At 39.6% G+C, this 16,699-nt stretch overlaps 1 protein-coding gene and 1 long non-coding RNA gene across 2 annotated transcripts in view; one reads left to right on the forward strand and one right to left on the reverse strand.

The window, feature by feature from the left end:
- The window catches only part of LOC149917484 (uncharacterized), a 158,773-nt gene that overhangs the window by 115,135 nt on the left and 26,939 nt on the right, over nt 1–16,699 (reverse strand). The window lies entirely within an intron of this gene.
- Nucleotides 2,975–5,258, forward strand: NPVF (neuropeptide VF precursor). The gene is made up of 2 exons (XM_031590015.2): nt 2,975–3,115; nt 4,816–5,258. Exons 1-2 carry the CDS (start codon nt 2,975–2,977, stop codon nt 5,197–5,199), a joined length of 525 nt encoding a protein of 174 aa, XP_031445875.2. The 3' UTR covers nt 5,200–5,258.

Below are 16,699 nucleotides of genomic sequence, written 5' to 3' on the forward strand. Positions count from 1 at the left end.
CCAAATGGTAAATGACCACACGTTCCATAGATATTAGCACAGGAATTGCATTCATTATTGTTTTTATTGTTAGCATAAAGAAAAGGAATTTGGAAAATCCATCTGTTCCCACAGATGGAAGCCGCATGACATGAGGCTCCAGAGAATCAGAAACTCACATTCAGTCCTCACTGAAAAGAGGCAACTGCTGCCCCAGCCTGCCTCAGCACCAAGAGGACACAGGCTCCTTTTAAGGTCCTCCTTTTATATCCTCTGTTTTCCAAAGAAATTTGGCCTAGCTTCTAGTACTCCCAAATCTCCACTCCACCCCAAGAATATTTATTATTTTCAAAAAAAAAGAGTTCACCTATTCTGAGAGAAGGGCTGTTACCAAGGCACTCTGAGGAAAGGTGATGCTTTCTTACTTCCTATAAGAGGTTGTGTATGTAAATAAAAACCAACAACTATGCTTCATCAATCTTTACTGCTTAAGTATCTTTTCACTTGCGCATCCACCACATCCCACTCCAAAACCACATCTTGTACAACAGGTTCAGAGGTTGCAAGGCACAGCATTGCCACGATGCAGAACTGTGCTTATTTTCCCGTAACATTTCATTTTTTCCAACAGTTTTCTGAAGGAAGTCTCAGATCTTTGAACCCAACCTTTTCTGCTGTCAGGCAGGGCCAGAAAGTAAACACACAGCAAAGGAACAAAGAGAAAATGAATGCAAATAATGTCTATAGCAACAAGGGAAAGCTGCATACAAAAGGCAGTGACTAATTAAAATGTATTCTTTTCTCACAAGGACTCCTAATTAGCTCTCTAATACCATTCTCACATAATTTATCAATTTGATGCTCTCCTGTCACATAAAAAATGTGCAGAATCTTCCTCACTATCTCCACCTGAGAGAAACTACAACTTTTCCACTTCCAGCTCTGTACAGGATTTCTCTGTCTGGGAAAGGGAACACATCCCTACACACTGTATCTAACAGATTCACCTTAGGTACTGGACAAGTCCCCACCTCATGGGGCTCACCTCACACAGCTGTGCTCCCAAGCCTCCTATCTGTTTGACCCCACAGTCTCAGCCCTGCTGGAGGAATGGATGACACAGCAAATGAATGCCTTAGTGAAAATCTAGTGGTCCTTATCTCAGGGACAGGATTACACCTGATTCCTGAGCTCAAACCCATAGTTCAGAGAACTCAAGGGAAGGCATTCAGCACCCCTCTGATGCATTTACACTGTTTATCTGGAACAAGCACGGGGAGTAGCAGCAGGTGGGCAGGCACTGAAGCTAGGCTAAAAGAGCAGTATTTCTCAGGAATTACCAGGTAAGATGAGACACACAGCATGTTTAGTCCACTGCTCCTTCACGGTGACATGCCAGATGCTTCACTAGAACGTAGCCCTATTACACAATTTACGTTTAGTGTTTCCTCTTATGTAGTCACTGGGAAATGGTTGTGTTCCCTAGGAACTGGGAAATGGGAAATGGTTTCAAGGTAAAAGGGAAATAGTTTCAACCTAGAACAGGGGAAAATTAGATGGACATAAGGAAGACATTTTTTACAGTGGGGTTGGTGAGATACTGGAACAAGTTGCCCAGAGGAGCAGAGGAAGCTCCATCCCTGGAGACACTCAAGGTCAGGTTGGACGGAGCTCTTAGCAATCTGATCCAGCTGTAGGTGTCCCTGTTCATTGCAGGGGTGTTGAACTAAATGATCTTTAAGGGCCTCTTCCAATTCAAATGATTCCATGAATCTGTCAGAGCAGTTTCCTGCATGTGACTTGTGGTACTCATGAGTCCTGAGTGAGATTTTTTAACTCAAATACAAAGCAGTTTAAAGCCTCCAGGATCTTCATTTCAGAGAAACTAAAGCAGAAATGACTCCACCTGTGCCACACAGCTTTAAACCCATACAAGCAGCCATCTTCATTCTAAAATGAGTTTATTTGCAAATGCGTCAGACCTGCAGTGCAGTAAATACTATCAACTTGTATAGAGTCCAATCTACCAGTCTGAATATCTACCATGAACAGATTTCTCCTTATGCATCTGATTTTAAGTATTAACATAAGAGATTTAGGCAATCTTTTTCAGAATCTAAATATAACAAATGGCAGAACATCACAGTATGCTTGCCTGTGGCAGCCTGGTTCACTGGCCTACCTAGCAATCAATTCAGTGTGTGCCATAAGGGCATGTTTAATATGCAGCCTGAATCACCTTCCAGGACAGAGCAAGCACAGGCAGTGCAGTGCTGTCATCACGTGCAACAAAGTGGCAAAAGCCTTTTTAAAAACTGCTGATGGAAATTTGGCGTTAAGAACATAAAAACTAACACAACTTTTGAAATGTCTAAAAATGTAAGTGATGGGCAGGATTTTAAAAACATGTTCCTATTTCAGTCTGAGTACAAATTAACATTTACATTTAGAGTATTGACACTATGTACGTCAATAGATCTCACTGATCTTATGATCTGATCAGCAACCTCAATACACAGCACTTGATTTCCATGGGTCCAATGTCTTCAGTTGTATGCATCCAAAAACAATCATTATGTGATCCAAAAGGACTACTAAAGAATACATACATGGAAAAAGCTTCCTTTCTCAGTATTTCTGAGGACACTGATACAAAAGAAAAAGTAAGGTGGTTTCATACACAAATAGTTGCAATGCATTGTGGCTGTTGTATTATGGCTTTCAAATTTAGTTAATTAAGATACATTTCATTAGAAGAAAATATTTGTAAAGTCAGCTAACAAGAAGCTATGCTGATTAAAAAGGTTCACAAAAGAAATTCCCAACATTCTTCAAATACATTCAAATTACTTCCCTAATTAATATTAAGAACCGAGGCTTTTAAGATTGATGTCATAGGAAACAGCATCTTTTTGTTTTCTGATCATATAAAATGACGCCAGCTTGCTTTTCTGTAGAGATTCTGAGCTTTCTAACTAAGCTTCATTTGAGAGAAATGGAAGTCATTTCAACCCAGAAGTTTATTCTACTTACTTTGGGTACAGTGGCGTTTCTAACACCACATGGTATGTGCCTAGATGAGCTAATGAAATCCAGCCTGGAAAGCAGAGAAGACACTGATGATAAATATTATGAGGTAAGATTTGTATTACTAAGGTAGTATTTGGGGGAACTGTGGGTCAACTCCTGAGCACTGAATTTGTTGATAAAGGCTCTCCTAATTTTATTTCACAGTGTATGGAACTACGCAGTGCAGTATAAAAAAGCCTTGCAGAGAGAATTTTCAGGAAATTTGTTTGCTCTCATACACATACTGTGTAAATCAATGCATGTATCAATTTTCTTGCAATCCAGCCTTGCAATAGGAGAGGCTTTTTCTGACGTGTTTCTTGCTTACACAGTGGGGCCTCAGTTAACATTCCTGTCACGTATTTCATGCACATAATATAACAAATGCATTATTAATCCAAAATTAATAAAGGCATGCTTGTAATATTCAAAGAATAATGATAAACAGAAACCATTATAAATCTAGTGTAGTTAATAGACTTAAAATTCTATTCTGGAAATTGGCTATAAAAATATCTTTGCAGGGTTGCACATTTGTTATATCTCAGTAGATGCCAGATCAAATTTGCACAGTTCATCTGTGCACATTTTTTCTTGTCTATCCTGCAAATACTCCCTGGGAAATAAGAGCCAACCTTTCCTTTTGTCTCATCATCATTAGTGTAATAAAGATACTTCAAGCCAAAATACACCTTTAATTATTTCAGTGAAATCTCCTGGTCTTTAGATCTCTCTTTGATATTCTTCAGGTGCACAAGTGCAATCAGAGACATCATTTGTTTAACATTTTAATCATGGAGTATGAACTAGAATGGTTCATTCCCCTTCTCTCCCAATAGCTGGGGAAGCCACAAAACGTAGATAGGAAATTGAAACTAGGATTAGTAGAATTCATGTCTTCAGCTGAAGTAAAAAAACATATTTTCTCTGCTAAGGAAGAGAAAACTATTTTCGTGACCAAAAAAAAAATTAGTAGGAGTGATTTTCAATACACCCAGGGAAGAAACACTAATAAATAGCCAAGGGTCACATTGATACAGTGATTTTTCAGGTAGCAGCTGTATTTGACATCATGAAAAGTGTAACATACTGAGGTCAGCTCTTTACCGTAGCCACAAAAAGTAGATTTTGTGCTTCTTGGCTCTGACAGCCCACAAGCAATCATTGTGTCTCGAGTACTAATGGAGGATCAAATTAACTTAAAGCTCAGCATAACTTCTATGCTGCAAGACCAGAAGAGCATTTACATGGAATTGACTCAAATACTTTCCATTTGTTTTATTAGCTCATTAGGATGTTGGGTCAAAAGCATCCACCTAATGCCTAGGAAGAAACAAGGTACACTTCCACATGTTTTGGTCCATCCTCCTATTCATCCAGACCAGATAAGCAAGAGGCTGGTATCAAGTCATAACTACAGCCAGCATCTTCCCCACAGACAACTTCAACCAGTGATATTAGCAAATGTGGACCCGATAACTATTCCTGTCCACACAAAGCTGATGGTAGAGTTACCAACACTAACAAACAGAAATGTTTCCAATTGACTCCATTTGAACAGTTGTGGAAGATGATACGAAGATGTGTTCTTAAGGCCAGTGGACAAAAAAAGTCCACAACATCTTCAAATGAAGTAATCCACACTAGCTAAAAGCATTAGATAGTAGAAAAGAATGTGTTATCCAGCAGCTTTCTAAGGAGATATGAAAATAAGTACTTTGTCTGCTTGGTAGCTGGAATGACTTTTTTTTTCTTTTTTTCCTTTAGATTAAAGACAGTATCTTGGAGGAAAAGCAGAGGAGTCTGAATTTTGAAGAAATGAAAGACTGGGGGTCAAAAAATTTCATTAAAGTGAACGCACCTACAGTAAACAAAGTGCCAAATTCAGTTGCTAATTTACCTCTCAGGTTTGGAAGAAGCAATCCAGAAGAAAGAAGCATTAAGCCAAGTGCTTATTTGCCTCTGAGATTTGGAAGAGCTTTTGGAGAGAGCCTATCTAGGCGTGCTCCAAATTCATCATACAGGCTTGGGAGATCTCCACTGGCTAGAAGTTCTATTAAATCCCTTCTAAATCTGCCACAGAGATTTGGGAAGTCAGTGCCCATCAGTCTATCTCAAGGTGTCCAAGAATCTGAACCAGGTAACACTTAGCAAATGTTCAAGCCATGTATTAAAATGTATATTACATCATAGCGTAGCAATGATCAAACATAGCTAGCCTTCCTCAGGCATATTCCCTAAGCAGTTCTATATGAGGCCAAATTGCCATAAGAAAGATTTGCAGTTTATGAAATCAAAAAGCTTCTACAAGATCTAGTGGAGAATCTCTTCATGAAATCTTTGCTGATGAGAAGATGTCAAGTAATCAAAGCCAAAAAAGCTTTTATGAAAAGGTTAAGTCTAGCAACATTATCTTAGATCAGTTTTCATTCTGGAAAGCTTAAAGCTTTGGTGTAAAACAAACATTAAAATATCCAATTTCGGCACTATAAAGTTATCTAAAAATTACTTTGTTTTCTAAATGTATGCAAATTAGAGTAGCAGAAATGTCAAAATTCTGAACTTACTTAACTGCAGCATGTTGAAATGGTCAGAAAAAAATAGTTCTTTTCCTCATCCAAACCTACTTTTTCCAGACTGTCCTACTGAGGCAATGATTGAGATTTTGATTTTTTATTCCAATATCAAATGAGAAATTTTTGATGTCTCAAATTTATTTTTAGGATAGGAAAAATATTTTCAGTCCATTTGTAAGAATAATTTAAAATAATTCTTAAATAACAGATCTTCAATAATAGTTCTTTTCATATCTGCTGTTCTAAATCTGAACCATCTACTTATTTTGACACCAACTACCCCAACGTACTTCTCACATAGGCATAAGTTGAAAGTTCAGACAGAATAGATTATTGATATTTCAGAAGACAATGTTCTTTCATATTTAATTGGATTTCTTTTATTCCTTTCTCACTGTCTCACATGACTATAACAGATTTGGTTTTATTTTTCTGATATTTTTAGGGATGTGAATTCTCTCAATCACATTCAAGTTATCAAGTTATGAAGATGAAAACTGAAAGACTCAGAAAAGATGCAGTGTGTATTCAATACTAAAGATCTTGAGAAGGAAATGTGTATGAGAACTGAAATGCAAACCTTTATTATGTTATTATTATGTTATAATGTGTGTATTCTGTAGAAACAATTGATGTATAAGGCAATGATAACTGTAGTGAGTGTTATACCAGTTTACTTCAGTCGTGGTGTAGTACAAATCCTATTTACTTCTGTGTGACTTCTGTGTGACTGATACCCTATTGGTGTAAAAACTAATTTAAAAACAATAGCTGTAGAATTGAAAGCATTTTGAGCAAATTTAAAAGAAACAGTGCAAATAAAGAAGCATGATACAAACAAAAAGAAGCCTACTGTGTGACTAACAAACAGAAGTAGAACCAAGACACACAGCCCTGGTCCCTCCAGCCTCCTGACCTATGAACAGCTCCCACATCTTTTATCCTGCTCAGCAGATAATCCAGCCTTAAGTTCATATGAAGCTTGTGTGAGCACACACATATGTACTCCATTAACCGGTGCCCTGACAATCATTCTCTTCTCAGACCCATGTATCCAATTAAGACCCAATTTCCATCTCGAGTTGCTGGCACCCAGAATGCTCTACTTACTCCTTCAAGATAGCTTAGCTTGAAATTTTCCAGTGCGTCATACATAAGCACACAAAACAGAGCACACGCACATAGGGAAGCACAGAGTTATTAATTAACAAGAAGACAGAGAAAGATGCTGAGGCACAAAGCACTACCAGACCAACAAAGCAACAGCAGATTATTTGCATGCAACGGACCTCCTTTAATCCCAAGTCTTCTTTATTTTCCCATGGTTGTTACTCTCTCAACTATCTTGATCCCTCCTTTTGATTGTCTTTGGCCCTTCCCTAAACATCCCCAAATAAGTTTAGCACTTTCCCACATCCCTTTATAATATCCCATATTAAGTTTTATGTCATCCCACAAGCCCTCTCAAATATCCCGTCTTAAGTTTGCTCTTTCCCATGGTTATTATGAGATCCATGACAGTCAGTTACAAAGCTCTGGCTGAGCCTCAGTGAGGCGCTAAGAAGTTCTTTATGGCCCTATCAATCAGTGATCTAAGAGTTCTGCTCTTTGTTACTGTCTAGTTATCTCTTATTCCTCAGAGGTTGGGTATCTGACTGTTGAATTTATTACTTCTCCTGTATCTTGGTATTTTATGCTGAATAACAGTAACTTGATATCTCTACATTCCACATATCTTTAGAATAACTTCAGAAAATGTAGAAATCACAATCAAATTTTTTTTTTTTGGTCAGATAAATTCGTAGTTGGGACAGAGTCTGAGATGCCATTCCTCTACTCAGTTAATGAGGCTGCTTGAAAGACAGTGCTAATTAATCAACCTGTGTCTGGTGAATCTACACATGTCATTCTGAAAGTAACACCTCCTATTTATTTCCATGGAAATTACAATGGATATAAGGAGGACAATAATATTACTTGATAGAACAAATTCTCAGCTACAAAAGACTATTTTTTAACATAGACATCACCATTAGCTATGCATTTTTCCAAGTAATGAATAAGAGTCTGCATGCTGTGCTCAGAAAAATTTGCAAAAGCACAGGTGACCCACTATTTCACAGCTACTATGACAAACAACCTCACTGCTAGGAAAATGTTGCCCACACAGCTCATCTTCATTGGCCCAAACAGAAGGTGCCAAGTCCAAATTATATGGCAGGTGTGGTGAGACAATCCAGCCAAGACTGGCAACATGCTCCACAGTCTTCAAACTGGGAAGGGGACTGGTGTTATGATGCTGCAAGAGAAAGGCTGTCATCTTTTCTAGCCTGACTCTGGTAGTACTTCCAGTACTGAGTCTTCCATTCAGTCAGAGCTGAGATGTAATGGTCAGAGTTAACAATTTCCCTGGAATCCAGAAATCCAGAAGGAACATCCTCTTCCTATCCCAAAAAACAGTGCAAATCTCTTTACCCACTGACAGCTGATTTTTCTTTGATGGAAAATTAACGTCACTGCTCCATGGACTGCTGTTCTGACTTTTCTGGCTTTTAGTGGCAACACCACATCTCATCACCAGTAACAGTATGATCCAGGAAACAGTCACCTTCAGCTTTGTATTGGTTCAATAGGACCTAACAAACTCTCATATAGGGCTCCTTCTATTCTTGTGTGAGCATGCATGGGACCCACCTGGTGCAAACTCTGTGATATTCCAACCTTACCACTATCATTTCCAATGCTCTGAAGCCAATATTCAGCTCTATACACAGTTTCCTGATCATAATTTTGCATGGATGAGATGACCGAGAGTCTCTTCTTTCTATGATGTGACAGCTGTGCATGACAGAACATGGCCTGTCTTTCACATTGCTGTCACCCCTGCTGAAATGCACCACCCACCACTTCACTGTGCTCACACCCACTATTTGGTCTCCATAAACATTCAGCATGCATCAGTGTATGTCATTGAGGGCCATTTTTTCCACACAGAGGAATTCAGTTCCACTCCTTTGCTTCATACACACTTCCATGTCAGACAGCATTCTGTCAGACTGCCCCTCTGCTGCCAACTGTCTCATGGCAACACGATGTTATGGAATATTGGTGGGAAGGTTCAACCTCTACTGCCATACCACCAACATCAGCCTCTGAAATTGTGGGCCAATATAATGAAATAGGAGGTATTACTTTCAGAGCAGCCCTCATAATTCAATCTGAATTAGTAAAACTAAAGTCCTGAGAATATCTAATCTGTCTGTTCACTCACACTGAAACACCAAAGAGAAAGGGAGATAAAAAAATATTGTGATGGGACTCAATCTTTTGAAAGCAGAGTCCCAAGCCTATCTTTGTGTTTCTCTCTGAGTTTCAGAAAATACTTTACCTAATAAGTGCTGGTAACATCGGTTTTGCAGCACAGCACTTGAGCACTGCTGCTAAGTCGATGCTGAAGGATATTGGTCAACACATTGTTTGTATGGAAAGTCCAAACCCCAGCCTATGAAGTAGTTTGTCGTTGCCTGCCACCAGAACAGAATTTGTTTTTTTTTGTAATCAGAAACAGTGTGGAATTTTTAGTGATTTATGGTCAAATGAACAGCAGAAGGAAATTCCCTGATCTTTGAATTGTGTTCTGGTCCTGCAAACCCCAATGCATATCATGTGAACCAAGAGAAAATAAGATTTGTGAGAATCTCTGAGCAGCAATAGGAGCTGCTTTTTTAAGACACATATCACCAAGCTTCACAATTGGAAAGGGGTACACATCAACTGGCATTAATGATGGCTGCTGTGGGAGGAAAGCAGAAGCCCAAACAATGGCCCAGCACCAAGTACAATTAGGTTACTCTCTTATTGCAAGCTCCACAGCACGGACACAGGAGATGGTTGTTGATTTATTTTCCCTCAGCAGAGGAAGAGCTAGGTGAAAAGTACATAAAGGAGGAATTATGCTATGCTGTGCAAATTTTCTGTTTGGTTTGAGAGCACGTGAGCCAAGAAAACAATCACTGGATAGTGCAACAAGAAGAGAAGGGGCACAACGGGCAACATAGACTGCTATAGCTATTACTCACTGGATTATTTATTATCTGTATATAGATATTATTCATGAATTGAGCAAAAGCAAGGAAAGGACTAAAGTAAATCAAGTGACAGACTATCAAAGCTCACCAGCACAAATTCTAGTAGGATTCAGGAGCTCCCAGCCTTCCCTGCCATACACGTAATATTTATGTCTGTTATTAAAGCCCCCATGCAAAAACAAAACCAGGCTTATTTTAGATTCTGACTTCAGCTCATAGAGAGGACAGCTGACAATCTACTGATTAATTTAAAGTCTGAGGGCTCATCATGTGGTTGATCGCAGTACATCATTTGGACAGATTTAGTGGAATGTAAAGAGACACTGTTGTTTTACCCTCAGAAGGAGCTGAAGGTTTGGGCATCTGGCATTTGAAAATTCCCACTTGTCTGTCAGTTTTCCTTCACAAGGGCAGGAAATCAGCTTCTCACACTTCTAAAGAACCAAGGAGCCAGCCAAAGCTGGTCAGTGGAACGGAGACCATTTCTGTCCTTATATTAAGCATCTGGCATGCAGGTGCATGGTCAGTTGGCACTGCTCTGACTGCAGGCTCTTGGCAAAAGGATCAGTGCTTCTGCTCTCCACCCTATGACTGTAATAGTCTGCCATGTCTCCAGTGCCTGTATTAGCCATCGCGAAATGGTAAGGATGGAAAAACCCTACAAAATCCCCAGTGTTTTGTTTACAAATGGCTCAGCTTGCACTGCCCTATAATCACTGGTGACAATCTAAAGGAAAGAGGAAGATTGAGTTTAACACAGGCAATTTTTCAATCTTACGTTTGCTTCTGATGCTTTTGCAACTGCAAAAGATAAGTATGATGGTCTTGGTCCAAGTGCTTCCAAAGTGACAAGCCACTAGAAGTTTCCAATAAGACATTTTAAAAATTGCCCCCATTTGAAGAGTAACTATGAGCAGGAGTTGAAAATGTTTTCTTTAGTGACACCCACTGAATTATGTCTATCAGAGAAGCATGGACATCCATAGATATCCAGTACACACTTGTGCAACTCACCTGAGAACATAAGAAGTAAAGGGGCCTCAGAATATATATGAAAAAAAAATTCTTCACCATCAGTAGGGGGGGGGAAGAGGCTTGCAGAAGGCTTATGTGTGTTTTATCTCAAATGAACAGTGTGAAATATATTTTTTCTTCTTTTCATGGAATCACACAAAATCAGGGGGGTTGGAAGGCACCTTTGGAGATCATCTTGTCCAACCCCCAGCAAAAGCAGGCTCCCTACAGCAGGTTACACAGGAAAGTGTCAAGGTGTGTTTTGAATATCTCAAGAGGAGACCTTACACCCTCTCTGGGTAGTCTGTTCCAGTGGAAGTTCTTCCAATGTTTTTATAGAACTTCCATATGTTCCAATTTGTGCCCATTGGCCTTTGTCCCATCACTACACACCACTGAAAAGAATGTGGCCCTATCCACTTGATGCCTGCTCTTTAGACATTTATAAGCATTGATAAGATTCCCCTCTCAGTCTTCTCTTCTCCAGGCTGAACAGTTCCAGGTCTCTCAGCCGTTCCTCATACAGGAGATGCTCCAGGACCCTAATCACCTTTGTGGCCCTCTGCTGCAATTTTCTCTAGAAGATTCCTGTCTTTCTTGAACTAAGGAGCCCAGAACTGTATTCCAGATACATCTCACCAGGATAGAGTAGAGCGGGAGGACCTATGCATGTGGATTCTATGAAGCCAGAAGTTTGGTCCTACGGTCAAAAAATTCCAGGAAAATCTATGAAGACTAATAATTCTCAGGCGGCAAAAGAAATGATCAATAGAGGAAATAAGAAGAAGATATAAAATCATGACTTGTACATAGAAGAAGAGCAGAAAATTAGTTTTTATTTCTGGTAACACAAGAACAGATGGAATGAAAAAATGTTGAATGAGAGGCTTTAGCTTAAACTAACAGAAGATCTTTAACAGACAATATGCAAATGATGGATTTCATCACCATGGAATGCTGTGCACTCCCAATATCTGCCACAGGTTTCTACTGGAGACAGGGTGCATGGTTCAGAGAAACCTTTGCCTTTGCCACTAAGGCCATTCTGGTTTTGGACACAGGCTAACAGCAGCTCCTGAATGAGCTGTTGCCTGAGTTGGAAACTCAAACTAGTCATGTATCCAGTTCTGATGTCATACCTTCTGGCAGACTCTGAGCTTAAACACTGTACTTTCAGTGCATGCTGGGCAAGGGTCTGGGTAAACTCATAAGAAGTTTTACCTTGTTTAGGTGATAAAACCCTCCCATACAGAATGTGATGGAGAAGTACTGAAAGATGGAGATACTAATTGCTTCAGAACGCTGATCTTGTGTAAAAATATAGAAGGAGTTGTTCTGCAAAATAGTAGAAGGAAGACCTACAGTTCAGACAAACCTGGAGGGCCAATCTTACGTAAATTGCTAGAGATAATCAATAACTAAACGAGGTACATCTCAATCCTTTCCATTACAGCTTTGCATTCTACCTATTATAAAATATGTGTTCACTTTTTCCTCAGATATATTTGACAGCTCAGATATAATGAATGAAGAAATGGTTAAATATTAGAAACAGAATCTAAACCACACACTCTGTAAAATAGCTCAGATGCACAGGCATGAACAGCAAAATACGTACATTGTAGGGCATATTAACTTATCATATCCGACTTTGCAAATATCACAGTTGTACATATACTCGTACTTTGTGATAGATGATCAGTGGTTCAAAAGCAGAGGCATATCCTAATTCAAAACTCTGCTTGGGTTTTGACCCTTAGTCTCTAAATCCATCCTGCCTCACATCAAAGAGAATATACTAAATTACTTCGCATCACTGAGAATCCAAGTGTGTAGTAGGTCATCTTACATCTCTGAGGGGCTTTTATACCATTTTTTTTCAGTTGAAAACAAATAGATTTACAATTTGTGTCGGTGCTGAACAGAGGCAGCATTTTCCGATGACCCTCGTGTACTGTTCATTCGCAGCAGGAATTAGCTGGGCTGTCTGCATGGATTTGTGCAGGAGAACAGAGAGGAACTTTGTAAAATCAGCTGCTTCTCTTAGCTGCTCAACTCTGTGAGTACTTAAGAACATCTGTATCTTGGGGTAATAAAAGTGTTGAGAATTAATTACATTATGGGACCAATACGGAGAAGTTTATTTGTAAAAAAAATGGGGATAAACTCTCTCTGAACCCTGCTGTTGAAGAGAGAGGCTCAAGTTTAAAATAAAAGTATATGCTGGGTCCCAAGATCGTCTTTGTTTAACCCACTTGCCTCTATGGATCAGCACCAAGCTGCAAGTTTCCTTTCAAGAGGCATCTCAAACAAAATGGTACATTTTGATTCTGCAGCTGATGTTTTTGGCAGCTGGGAAGGAGAAGGCAGCAGTTTAATCTAGATGCCTACAAGGACATTAAATGCCAGGGAACGCACACTGCAGTACCTATTGTGCTGGGAATCACATGTGGCTTGAAATAGGGAAGCGTGAATGCAGCTGGTTCTGAACTGCTCTTGAAGTTGAAATGTCAGTTGTATGTGAAAAGAGCAGGTAAGGGGAAAGAGCAGATTGTTGTCAGAACACACTTCCCACATCAGCTCAGCCACTGCTCCTTGCTTCCCCAAGTTCCATCCAGGAAGACATTTCCACATGCCTGCACATATTTATACTGCACATGAGTTTATGAATCCCCAAGGGTTGCCTGGAGGACTGCAGAATCCACCCCCATCTCAGATTTACAACGAGTGGTAAATGCTTTCTGGGTCTTATTTCCCTCTCATGCCAGGTGCAGGTGGTGCATGTTGAAATGGGCACAACAGCAGCGCAGTCTGTGCTGGTGCAATAGCCCTCAAAGGGAATTCGTCTAATTTCTCCAGATGTCAGAATGATTGGGGTATGGTAACTTGGGCTGACTGTGGAAAAGGAGCAGGTACGGAAAGTCTGAAGTAAATACAGAAAATAGTGCTTTTGTTGTTGTTGTTGTTGTTTCCTAATAAATATGCTATTATAACAGCAAAATACTCTCATCTTGTTAGTGTTAACTTGACAGTGAATAATCTATTCTGTTCTTGTTTTGTGTAACATTGCTCTCTTAAAATACTATTGCATTCTAGGCTGGCTTTTTCCTATTATTTCTCTGCTATGACATTTCCTATTCAGATCCTTAGCATCTAGAGAGTGGCTGCTGTGCATGTATATGTCCCTATTCTTTCTCCGTAGGTTTGATCATCAGAAGAGTGATAAGCAGCAGCTCACTTAGGCCTTAAATGAAACTGCACAGCCCTAAACAAAACCCTTAAACTGCACAGAGTCTTTATAAAACATATTTGGCTTTATGGTATAAACTTGTCCTCATTCTGGGATCAATGTAAAGGAACTTCACTGGAATCAGTTCATTTATTAATCGATTGATTTAACAAAGAAACTTTGAGTGGGGTTTTTATAACTGAAGAGTCACAGAAGTGAAGGAGCTGCTGTATGCAATGATGCAATGTGTATCATGCAGACAAAGTGAGGCATAGATCCTTGAACTGAAATGACATTCGTGACTAAAAAAGAAATGATTCTTACCTGCTCTTCCTGACATGCAAGTCACATCTTTGCATTCTGTGTTATCATATAAAACTAAGAAAATTGTATGTAATGAATTTGAGAATTTAGATAATCTAATGCTCAGCTAAATTACATAAGTAAATACAATGTATACAGAAAAGCACTTCATGCTTTTGTAAAGTAAAAGCCAGACATTAGGAGTAACGAAGTGCAAAGCAAGCTTTTGAAAACCACGTCGTGGTGGCAAATCTGCAGCACCGCCGTGTGGCCACCAGAGGGCAGAAAGAACACTGAAAAACGAATTCCATTACAGACTGTGCTGCTGGTCGCCGTGACAGCCTGACAGAGCAGCTGGGAGCTGGACGGAGCTCTGAGCACACTGATGCAGCTGTAGGTGTCCCTGTTCATTACAGAGGAGTTAGACTAGATGGCCTTTAAGGGTCCCTTCCAATTGAGACGATTGCACAATTCAGTATTCCATGTATTCCATATGCAAAGGTACTCGTTTAGTAATTGTCTCTGAAAATCTTCATCCTTTCTGTATTAGTTATTGAAAAGTTTGAAACAGCTCTGATCTGAGAACATGCATATGCAAAACACAAACAGCTAGTTTATCTGTGTGTCAGAACTAGTAAGTGACTTTATGCCTTGGGAGCTGAATATTCTGCTTAACGAGGTAGACTACCTCCAGTTTTTAAGTTGCCTTGTTACAAAGCTCCTTCTTCCCTTTGCTCCAGGAAGAGGGATCACTTTTGTTCACACTTTCCACAAAGCTGCCTCCAGCATGGGGACACCTTTGCCAGTTTGTAGGGTAATGGAAGCAAGCAGTCAATTGGCTACTGGTGTAAGAAGCAAAAAAATGTGGGCAAGACCTAAAAAGAGCCTCATACTGATAAAAACAGAAGGAACTCAAAGGAACTTAATATAGAACATACTTATTATGCATAACTATCTAGCTTAGTAAAGTTCTCAGCCTTATAGCTGTCATTTTTGGGACTGGGTTGAGCTCTATTTCTTTTTGGTCTCCTGAATAACCTGAATAACCTGAGAAGAATTATAAGCAATCATATATTTCTTCATGTTACCTCATTTCAACTTTTCCTTTCTGATTTCCACAGTGTTTCAGAAATAGATCTGATTGTGACAAATTTATTCTCCACATTCTTGAGGACACAAGATGGGTTGGCAGAAACCTCAAGTAGTTTAACAAGAAGGACGAAGTCCTGCACCTGGAAATGAAAAACCCCAAGTATCACTACTTGCTGGGGGTTATCCAGCTGGAAAGCAGCTTTGCAGATGAAGGCCTGAGGGTCCTCATGGACCTCCTGTTGAACGTAACGCAAAGAAGGCCAACAGCTAACCTGAACTAGATGAGAAAGAATGTTGACAGCAAGTCATCTCTCCTGCGAAGAAAGGCTGAGCTGGGGCTGCTTAGCCTACAGAAGATTCATGGGGAATCTCATCAGTGTATTCAAATACCTAAAGGGAATCTCTTTTCAAGTAGAGCCCAGTAACAGGACCGAAGGCAATGGGCACAAACTGGAAAACAGGAGACTCTGAACATCAGGACACACTTTTACTGTGAATATGACTGTGTGCTGGCACAGGCTGCTTAGACGGGTTCTGGAGTTTCTCTTATTGGAGATAACAAATGCCTGGACATGGTCCTGGACGGCCTGCTCTAGCTGACACTGCTTGAGCAGGATTTGGGCAAAAGAACTTAGCAGAGATCCCTGCCAACCTCAACCATTTTGTGATCTGTGATAAGATTCTGTGATCTTATGACATCCATCTTTCTCTAATTCTTTCATCACATCAGCACAGAACAATCCCTGTAGCCCAGTAAGGGGGCAATAAAAAGAGGTCTTATGGACCTTAGTCCTCCCAGGCAGTTGTTTCCCACAGAAACTCACTAACTTGCAGATACAGGTGGGAGATGATTATATAACAGAGATACAACCAACTTCTCAGCAGGCAGTGACAGGTTTACATGCTGGGAGATATCTCCTGTGTGAGGATTCAGAGGGTACAAGTGATGATCTAAGATATTTTACCCCAAACACACCCTCCATAAAAACAAATAATGAATGTCATTCCTGTGGTATCTTAAAACCACAACTCTAAATCTCATGTGACATATTTGGAAGGAAATAATAGAGTTTTTCAACAGTTGAGTAATTAATGAAGTTAATGAAGGAAAAGATTCTTCCAAGCCTTTCCATACATTCTGGTCTAGACTAAGTTGAAGCATGAGAAAGAAACATTAAAAATATTATTTTTTTGAATATATCGAACTTGTGAACTCTGAGAATTACTGATAGAGCTATCACACTTGTACATAGCAAAGACATTAATGTGCAGTTCCCTTTAATGTGATGGCCAAGCTATTCACGTTAAAAACAAACCAGTGTTCCAAAACCATAATAAACCAATTACCA

This window comes from Phasianus colchicus, chromosome 6 (genome assembly GCF_987193195.1).
Source record: "Phasianus colchicus chromosome 6, bPhaCol1.hap1.1, whole genome shotgun sequence".
NCBI classification, from domain to species: domain Eukaryota; kingdom Metazoa; phylum Chordata; class Aves; order Galliformes; family Phasianidae; genus Phasianus; species Phasianus colchicus.